A 10,076-nucleotide genomic window follows, 5' to 3' on the forward strand; every position below is an offset into this window, starting at 1 on the left:
GGGGAGGTCTTAGGCAAAAATAGTGCTGACTGCTGCATCCAGAAGCGAATATGAGACACCTTTTCTTTGGACACACAAGTGACAGTGATAGCATCCTCAAGTGGTAGCATCCTCAAGGGCTATTAGTTCTGATGGAAGTTGTAGGCAACCTCCAGAAGCTCAGCATCTTATAGATGCTCTTCAGGGCCCAAACCCAGTATCAACGACCTGTGATTCTCAGAAAGCACCTGTGGTGTCAGCAATGAGACAGATCACAGATTACTAAATGTACTTTCTTACCTTTAGTGGAAGATAGATAGGAAAGATAGGATCTCTCTTGTCCTCAATAGTTGGCATATTGTCAGGCTCATGATGCCTTGGCATCAGCTGATTGGAGTCTATCCCCTCATTGGCTAAGAGCTGAGCAATATCAAGACTGAGATATAGCCGCCTTCTCCTGTTTTGAATAGGATAGGAAAGTAACCACTTAATGAGCCTAAAATGGTTCCTGTGCTTATAACCCCACATCCCAAGGACCAACTGTGTTGCAGGCTACCCAGAAGACCTAAGAGATCACTGGAGCTTTAAAATCAGACAGGCCAACATATCAAAAGTGGGACTGCAGAAGGCTCCACTGTCAGCCCGCTCCTATTGCCAGTAGTAATTACCAGTTAGCTCTAGACACTGAATTGGCCTGACAGGGAGAGGCATCTTGTTTCAACCCAAAGCAAGTGCTATGGGGATCAGTCCCTCAGGCAGAAAGCAGCTGGATCACTGAAGTCTGCTTTCCTATCTCACATGCTGCAGAACATTCTTACATTCTTTTTTATGCATCTGGTAGACCCATGTTTTGCTCCCTGTGGACCCTATGGAAGTTGTTCTACCATATGTTCTTTTCAGCAGCAAGGCTTCCAAAAAGGGTTCTTGGCTGCCTTTTTTTTTTTTTTTTTTTTTTTAATGTGGATCACTTGACAGATGGACTTTAGGAACTTCCACATCAACAGTTCAGTTAGCTGGTGGTACACAGACACATAGCAAGGGGCACTGAGGTCAGCAGGAAATGGGAAATTTCTGAGCAGATTTGCCACAAAAAAGATGATTATATGAGATCAATTCTGGGGTAACAGTGCTGTGTGCAGGCTCAGAGGTGACATAAACTCCTCAAAGCACAGTGTTTTTCTAAAGACTTTTGATACACCATGTCTTGAAATCAAAAATGAACACGCTAGTCTGCTGTGTCCATTCCATAACGATGCTTCTAGCCACTTTCTGGCTACTTACCTCTCTATCTCAACCTTCCGAGGGCATTGCCCTGGAAGCCTTTGAAAGGGAATCTGCACTTTGGGCTTAAATGCTTGTAGTGGGAAATCTGACTTGATGAGGATCTCAGTGGTTGGTCCAATCACTTGCTTTTCTAGGCAACTTCCAATGTCCTCAGGTGTCTTGAAGGTTGTTACTAAGAGACAAATAGAAACAAAGGTCTGAAGTCAAAAAGCATCATTCTGCTTTACTTACCTATATACTGGAGGATCTGCTGTCTCCTGGATTGTCTTCGGGAATCACTTCACTAGATTTGTAAGTGAGAAAAATCAAGCAGACAGCAACTGGGAAACAGAATTTCATTCCCCTTATGCGGATGAAAGACCTTTTTTCATGGTGTGATGCATCATGACCGTTTTCTAGTATCAAAATGATGGCACAAAAGAAGCCTCCACTGAGGAATTACTGTAATGCACCTTATTAGCTGGAAGAGCACTGACCACAGTCTAAAGAGCTCTGTTCAGTTCCCAGCTTCACTATAGACTGTCTGTGTGACCTTAGGCAAGTTACTGGTCTTTACTGCATAGTGTCCCCCATCCTCAGCATGGGGTGAGATTCTCCTGCCTGCCTGAGATGCTGTGAGAGCAAGAGTCAGTAGCAGTAGGGAAGAATTCAGTCAAAATGGTGATAAAACGCCTACAAGCATTCCAGGAGAGCCAGCTGCTCAGATCATCTTTATATTCTGAAATCTCTGTTCACATCTTACTCAGGACAAACCTCTCCTCAGTTCTTGCTCAAGAGAACCTCTCACTCACCTCAGTAGTAGCACGAGCAAGGGCTGAGTTAAACAGCTAACGGTCTCGGAATTTGGCCAAATGTTTTCAATAGGAATTTGGACTAAGTAAAAAGTATACGTTTCCAAGAACTGGCTGAAATTAAACAGTGTCATTTATTCCATAAATAAACCAAACTGTTGAGATTGCTAAACAAGTCATTGCTAGCTGCAAATAATAGAACAGTAGCAAACTGGAAATTTCAAACTTTGCCTAAATTAAGTAATTGCATGCAAGCTTTAAAAAGCACTATTCCTTAGGCAGACCACTGAGCCAAAATTAGATTTCAGCAGAGCGAGAGATTTTCATTTGATAAACTTATACACTTGACCAGGGGAAACTTAAAGTTCTGGCTCCTAAGTAGGTGTTGTGCATGTCAGGCTTTGGATCCAGTCCTTCACCCTGCTGTGTGTGTTTCTGCCTGTGTCAGAGCAGAAACCCTTGATTGCAAAGCAATTGTGTAGTGCTGAGCATGGGAGAGGGCCACCAATTACAGAAAGTACTATGCACTTCGCTGTTCCCATTGCAGTCAATGGTGCTGAAGCGAGAGGTATTTCAGGATGATATAAGTACAGAAAAGGTGCTTTAAGAGGTCACTCCCTAGCCCTTCTAGAATGGTCCATGACACAACCTTTGGAGCTGTACATTGTCTGCTTAGGGCCTAAAGGAGTTAGCAACTGAACAGACTCCTCTCTCTATTCCCCCTCCCTCAAGACTCCTAGCTTGGAATAAATAGGATTCTAAACATCTGCATTGTCCATACCAACATCTATGCTTATGATAATTTGGGGGAATCCATAAAATGCAGAGGGCTTACTATAGCTCCTTTAGTATCACACATCTCTCTTGCTTGGGGTCTTTGGAGAATGGCCCTGATTTATATTTGTTGTCAGGGAGCACAACTATTCCAACTTTGTCACTATTGTTGCAAAATCCATGGCACCATTCATTATAGCGCTCTGTGCACAATCAACTATTTATGTCAATACTTAGTGTGTCATTTGCATTTACATTTCCAGCCTGATGGCTTCTTCCCCCTTGAAGAAGCAGCAGATCATAAATAGAGATCTGTCTCCACTTGTTAGGGATGAGTCTATCTTGTCAAGACTCACTTGAGGATGCAGTCATTCTTCCTCACTCATGAAAATAAATGTCACTTCTAAGCACAGAAAGGTGGTATATATAGTTACCAGCTCTCTCTCAGACTAAAATCCTCTCACATGCACACTTTCTCCCCACTCACTGCCAACCTATAATCCATATCCCCAGGCATGCTCTAGGGGCTGTGCAAGTGCTGGTAGACCTTTGACTATGCTTTCTGCCTACATTTGAGCATCCATGATAAAACAAGCTGTTGTGAGCAGGTGGAACCAGGAGCTCAGTACACACATAGCTGTCTTGTATCTAGACAGAACAAGGAGCTTTGGGGCACAGTTGGATGCAGGGGAAAAAGTGAGGGAGGACCATGATTTTGACTATGGTTACTCAGAATACAGCTCCAGGGGGCAGGCCCCATTTTCACTCCTCTGGATAACCAGGAAGGGGGCATTGCTTGCTTCATACACAATTATAATACATACAGAAATGGCAACACATGTAAATTTGGTGCTCACTTGACATATGGCACTGCGTGCCTGTGGAATTCAGCTCCCACAGACAGACAGACTCAGTGCACCCTTAACCCCGGGGTATGGATATATCCAGCAGAAAAAGGAGCTCAGTTCTACCACCTGGCCAGATCACTTCAATCCACCTCTAAAAGCAATTCACTTTTCATGGGACATTCAAGCAGTTCAGCACCATTCCTGGCACTGAGAGGAGAATGAAAGCAGTGCACTAACCTACAGTAATCAGCTGACAATCTAGATCCCAAAATGCTCAGCATGAGCAGCTTTAAGAGCTATGGTCCCATTTCCTGCCACACACTGTTTCTTTTCAGTAGATTTACCTTTGGGGGTGTGCTGTTCAAGGTCTGCCTGTCTTAGCAAATCCTTGTGCACATGCGGGCCAGCACAAACATCCTGAAACACATAATGTGAGGGAAGTGTCAGAGGTAAGTTGTAGTATAGTGGCACAGTAGGTTAAAGGGGTCCGTAGAGAGCGTGAGACACCTACCACTTTACCAGAGCTTTAGGAACAATCAGAAACCGTGAATAATGGTTAGAGGCTGCTTAAAGAAGTACAAACATCTGGAAACCTCAATCTGGTGCACAGAGGCAGCGGATTTGTCAGCAGAGTGCAGTCCAAAATCAACCCAAAATGCGGACTGGAGGGCCAATGAGGCAGATGGTTATTGGAGTTTTACTTCTATATATCACCTGCAGTCCCAACCATGTGCCTATCCCGCCCTGCCAACTGGCATCCCAAACCCAGACAACATCATGGTGACAGTGATAGCAATGGCCACCAAGAACAGCAGCACAACTGTGATCATGAAGAATCTTACGGCTTCACTTCGTGAGGGCCAAGGTCTTGCACAAAGGTCTCTGCCCCAAGTGAAGGCCTGGAACCTAGAGTAAAAGCTAAGTTCCTCTAAGCCAAGTATACTATTGATCTTTCCATTTAAAAGAGTCCATGGTAGAAAAAGAACTGTTCTTTGCACTTACCCCAAAGTTGTTGGAGGCTCCTGCAGTGAGGACATCAGAATAAAAACTCTTTCCTCTAAAAGCAGAGTATTTCCTTTCTTGGCCGTGGTTACTGCTATCAAGAGGTGATAAACTTGTTCCTGGGCTGCAGTCCCAGCATGAAGCCTCACTGCTCACATAGGGAGGGTAGGGGCTCCTCCCGAGGGAATTCATCAAATCTTTCTTTGCTTTATCCATCTTCTTAGGAGAACAACACTGTGATGCAACCCCGGGCTTGCTAGAGTGGAAAGACATTGAGCCTGTTAAGCACTGTATCTTTGGCGCTCCTCCACGTCCTCCCACTGTGCTGGATATTGTTGGCTTGCTAAGAAGATGAGCGGGTAACAAGGTAGGTTCGACGCCCTGCTTTGGTATCGAGCACTGCTTTCATGACCCGGAGGCCACTGGTCTCACATGGCTGACTGGATGGCTCACTAACCCCAGGGAAAAAGACTGTTTTATTATTTCAAATGGGTTTTGGAGGAGAAAACCAGCAGTATGCACATGAAAAGTTGCTTTCCTAAAACAGCAGGGGCTTCCCAGATCTGTGGCAGCATTCAAAAGGCTACCAGGAGAATCTGAGTAAACTGGGACTACAACAGGAGTGCTACTTTTGCTGTACCAAAATCCCTTAAAAATCTTGTCACACTTGACTCCAGTGGGAGCATGCTATGGCCTAGATACCAACACAGCTACTCCCAGATGCAAGGTCCGAGTCTTTTGTTTAAATAATGCAGGAGAGATATCTAAGCATGGCCTGACGAATATTAAAATATAGCCAGAAGCTCCCTTCTCTCTCCTCCCGCAGGGGATATTTTTGCTGGTTATCTCAGCTCACAAATAATTTCTATTCTTCCACCTTGGGAGCTGCAAGTCCAGGCAAATATCACACGTGCATGGCTTTATTTTAGAAAAGCCTTCATGCACTTAGAGATACTAATTAAGAGGAGCCCTCAGACTTCTGGCATGATAAAAAAAGGCTTGTGTAAACACACAGAGATGACTACTGTAACTCATTAATACAGATAAAGTGGCACAAGCCCCCCCCCCCCGAGCATGCACACATGCCAATATAGCTTATTCCTATAAATAATGAGTCAAAGCCCTCCACAACATCTCACAAGGCTACTCTGAGCATGATGCAGCTTATTCACCAATTCCTGCTCAGGGCTAGGCCCAGAGCTCTCACTCAGCCCTATGTGGCTAACAGATTGCGTTCCACACCCTTCCTAAGACTACGCATCTGCCTTGTTTACTTCTGGACACCAAGCGTCTGCAACAGGTTGTTGTATCAGTCTTACAGCTTGCTGCAACGAATCGTTAAAAAGACCTTGCCCAGTCTTGTAGGTTGTAACTGGCAGGGAACCTCTCTAGAGTTTCATTCTCACTCGGAGAGGGTACCACTGAGGCTCTTCCTGCCGTGCCGTCTCTGCTCTGCTCTTGAATGGAGTGGAAACTATGCCCATCCTACACTCTGATCAGAGAGGGCAATTTTTCTAAATTTCACCTTGCTGCCTGTCTGCAAGAATGAACTGGGCACACGCAGCAGGGAAAGCATTATATACATGCCTGAGATAAGAAGGAATAACTATTTGCTGGTTTATTATTGTAGGTTCAAGCCAGTGCACAATTTTGAGAGGCTGATTCAAAAAAGAAATCAGATAATAAATCAAGGTTACCATGATGCGGATCCTTTAAGTGAAACAGAGTAAATGAACAGATTGCAGAGACTCAGGAGACAGGATCAATAATTCCCCCTCCCTTCCTTCAAGCTAGAAAATCTCAAATCTCTCTCCTCTCAGCTTCTCTTTGGCTTGGCAACAGGAACCTCATACCCTGAAGAATGAATTTTCCATGGAGGATTTTGTTTTTATTAGTTATTTTATGCTCTGACCATATCTATTTTAGCAGCCCAGCAGGATTGATTGGTATCAGCAGAGATCCAAGGATTCCTGATGAATCACTGCTGGACTCTTTTGTGCCTGCTGCATGAGCACAGAAGAGCAGCAATGCGCAGTGACCCTGCTGTGGCTCTCCTAATATGTCACCTGAGCATCCTTGCCTGGGTGCAGGGGAGGAGGTAGCACTGTGACTGGTTATACTGGCCTTTTACTTTTCAGGACTGCAGTCCCAAACCTGCCCAATTCAGAAGGCTAACTCTAGGGTGCAAGCTTCATCTGAACCTTTATTAGTGAGAGCCACAGAGCTCACTCCCTGTTTAGCAGGACTAGCAATCTCTGCCCAGAACTGAAATAATGTGGCTGCTGCAGATCACGGCTGAGTTCCCTTGACAGCTGTGTGGAGGAAGTGTGTACCAAGCCTGCCCACAGCAGGCCTAATTCTTCACTGCTTTGCACCCTGTGTACTCACTCACACTTCCATCAAGTCCCTCCTGAGCACTAAATTTATCTCCCAATTAAACAAAACCCAACTCAGTGTCCAGCTCAAAAATATCCATCTGTCATACCCTTGCAGATGCACAGGAGGGAGGCTCTGGTGTTTATAACTGCCAGTGGAAAACATACACCTACTATCCAAAATAAAGAACAAAATTAGGCCTCAAAAGTTATACGAGCGATCTGTGAGACAGAGAAGTAAAACAGCTTGTCTGAGCATGCTACAGCTGACAAAGAGATGGGAGAACTGCTAAACACAACGGGCATCCCACTCGCCTGCCACCCCAGCTGCTGGCATGTGGCAAGGATTTCCAGCAGGGAGGTTCCCTAGAGTGGTGGGGAGCTCTGACGCCGCTATCAGCCTCCAGCTAGTGGGTGCTTTGCTGCTCCCATCCAGCTCACAGGAATGATCCACAAGTCCATCTACAGGAAGAGAAGAGATGCCCTCTCCCTTTTGTTCGGCCCGTTTACTGGGGCAGTGGGTTTAAAGTAGGGCAACTCACTCCGCCCAGCCTCCAGCTCTGCCAATGTCATCTTCAGGCCCCTGGCTCCCACAAGAGCAAAAAAACAAACAAACAAAAAAAAAAAAAAAAACAAAAAAAACCCAACCAACATGCCAGCTTGGATGAAACAGCCCAGCCCATGCTGGAGAATTTCTTTGTTGCCCAAGGGAGCCTGACTAAAAGCAGCGAAACTGCCTCGTGACCGTCACACTCGGGCAGCCGCGGCCGCGAGCGGGAGGGTGGCCGCACGCCGCGCCGGCAGCCTTCGCTGCTTCCCTGCTTGGAGCACCTTCCCGGGGACCACAACGGCTGGAGCTCTCCTCTGGCGGCGCAGAGGTTCGCAGGCGGGCCAGCGAGTGCAGCCCACCGCAAGTCCGTGAGTCGGGGGAGCCTCTCTGCCGTCTCCTCCGAGCGGCTCTGCCCCACCGAGGATGCTCTGCAGGCCTCGGCGCCCCCGCTCGCCGCCCCGCCGCCACCCCCGCGCGTCCGGCCGCACCTCCTGCTCTTCAACCGCAAACGGCTCTTCCGACTGACACGGACGCACCGTAATTTTAACGATAATAGGCTTTTTACATCTTTTCGCTGCTGCTGAAGCGCGTATCTTGCCAGCAGCTCGGTCACACTCTCTCACACCTGAAAAGCGTGTTTCCTGGATATACCAGGCACGTTGTAGTACGCTAAATTGAACTACTCCAAATGAGAGCATCTTCTAATGGAACCGCTGACACAACATTAGCTACAGCGTCTGCGTGTCACTGTGGCAAAACTATAATTACAATTTCTCAGCAAATCCAGGCTTTACATAGCTGAGAAGCCAAACTCCCACACGTTTTTCCTCAACGTCTGGGATAAGCTTTTTGATCTATCGCCTCCATTTCGATTCTTTGATCCAAAGTTTCAAGAAAACGGACTAAGAAAGCGCCTTTTCTTTCAAAGAAGGCTCAGAATGGCCTAAAGATTGCAACAGAAAAAAAGAAGTAGTTAAAATAATCCTACGCGTATGAGGAACTGCAGGCTGAAAACCAGCACTCACTTATCTGCCCTCCCTTTATGTACGGAGAGGCAGCGCCCAAGCACTACCCCAGCCAGACACCGGCCCGGCCCGGCCCGGCCCGGCCCGGCCCGGCCCGGCGGCGCAGGGCGCAGTGCGCAGGCGCGGCGCCCGCGGTACCGTTGCCGCCTCCGCCCGCTCCGCCCGGCCCGTACGCACCGGCCGCCCCGCTCCGAGCCCGCCGCGCCCCGGCTCCCGCCGCTCGACGCCGGCCTCGTTGCTAGGGGACGCGGCGGGCGAAACCATCCCGCTGAGGGGTAGGGCGACTCCGCTCCCGCCGCCCCTGCTGCCGCCTCAGGGTGCCACCCGCCGCTCCCCGCCGCAGCTCCCCCCAGCTGGGGGCTTGGTCTCGTCCGGCGGGCGGTGGCTTGGGAGAGCGGCTCCTGGCTGCAGGCTAGAAAGTCCCCTGCCCAACGCGGAAGTTGGTCTACTCTAGCAACAGGGAGGCGGCCGTGGAGCCCAGTGCGCCCCCCCCTCCCCCGTGCCTGGCCGCCCCGGGGCTCCCGCCAGGAGCCACCTCCTCCAGCACGGAGCCATCACAAACCCACTGGCTAGCCACCACAGAGCCGCCACCAAGCCACCCACCCGTCAGCCCCCGCAGAGCTGGCACCAGCGCAGAGCCGTCACTGCCACCGCCAACCCCCTCACCGGCCGCCCCAGAGCCACCCCTGCCCCAGAGCCACCCCTGCCAAGCCAGCCGGGGTCTCCAGGAGGCCGACGGGGTCCACCTTCGCCTCGCTCCCCCTTGCTCTGCCCAAGGGCTTGGTGGGCAGGCGGACTAGCGTCAGGGTTTTCAGGGCCAGCCCCCGAGACGGGGCGCAGGCGAGCCGAGGGGCGCCGAGATCCGCGCGCTGAGCTGGAGGCCTTGGTGGCACGCACCGACGGCTGCTGGGTGGCGGGGACCAGCCCTCGGGCCTGCCCGGTGGCGCGTGCGGCAGGGCGTGCAGGGCCGTCCGGGGAGCAGGGCTGCCCGGGGCCCCCGGCGCGCCCGAGCGGGGCCCGCAGGCCGCGCTGCGGAGAGGCTGGCCGGGTGAGGAGGAGCAGGTCTGGGTCATTTGGAGAGAGGCAGGAGGCAGAGGAAGCAGAGGGAAAGGGATTTAAAGAGAAAAAGGCGTAAGATGAGGACATAAGATGGCAAAGGGCTGAGAAGAGAGAGGAGGTAGCGGGGGGGTGGGGGGAGCATGCCACGGGGAGGCAGCAGAGCCCGGACTATGAGCATCAGCTCCTCTTTCCACCAGGGCGCCCACCCTGCTCCCGGCTGCCAGCCCTGTGCTCGGTGCGAGGGCGTCGTGGCCAAGCAGTCAAGGAGGGAAGCGCTCGTGCCATCATAAACTTCGCGAGCAAGGAAACGTGAGGCTTCGGCAGAGGGAGGTGGATGCTGTGGCAGGCGGTGCCTCAGGCAAGAAACACAAGGGCTTCCTGCTGAAAAA

The 10,076-nt window shown here is 49.9% G+C and overlaps 1 protein-coding gene across 1 annotated transcript in view; it reads right to left on the reverse strand.

Moving 5' to 3' along the window:
* The window catches only part of DNAH1 (dynein axonemal heavy chain 1), an 80,947-nt gene extending 72,060 nt beyond the window's left edge, over positions 1-8,887 (reverse strand). The window contains exons 1-5 of the mRNA XM_062585135.1: positions 8,806-8,887; positions 4,679-4,934; positions 4,021-4,093; positions 1,261-1,435; positions 280-436 (exon numbers count right to left, since the gene is read on the reverse strand). Coding sequence (XP_062441119.1) covers positions 280-436; positions 1,261-1,435; positions 4,021-4,093; positions 4,679-4,894 — 621 coding nt within the window. The 5' untranslated portion in view covers positions 4,895-4,934; positions 8,806-8,887. The remainder of the gene's footprint in view (positions 1-279; positions 437-1,260; positions 1,436-4,020; positions 4,094-4,678; positions 4,935-8,805) is intronic.
* Positions 8,888-10,076: the final 1,189 nt, after the last annotated feature.

This window comes from Rhea pennata, chromosome 12 (genome assembly GCF_028389875.1).
Source record: "Rhea pennata isolate bPtePen1 chromosome 12, bPtePen1.pri, whole genome shotgun sequence".
Taxonomy (NCBI): Eukaryota; Metazoa; Chordata; class Aves; order Rheiformes; family Rheidae; genus Rhea; species Rhea pennata.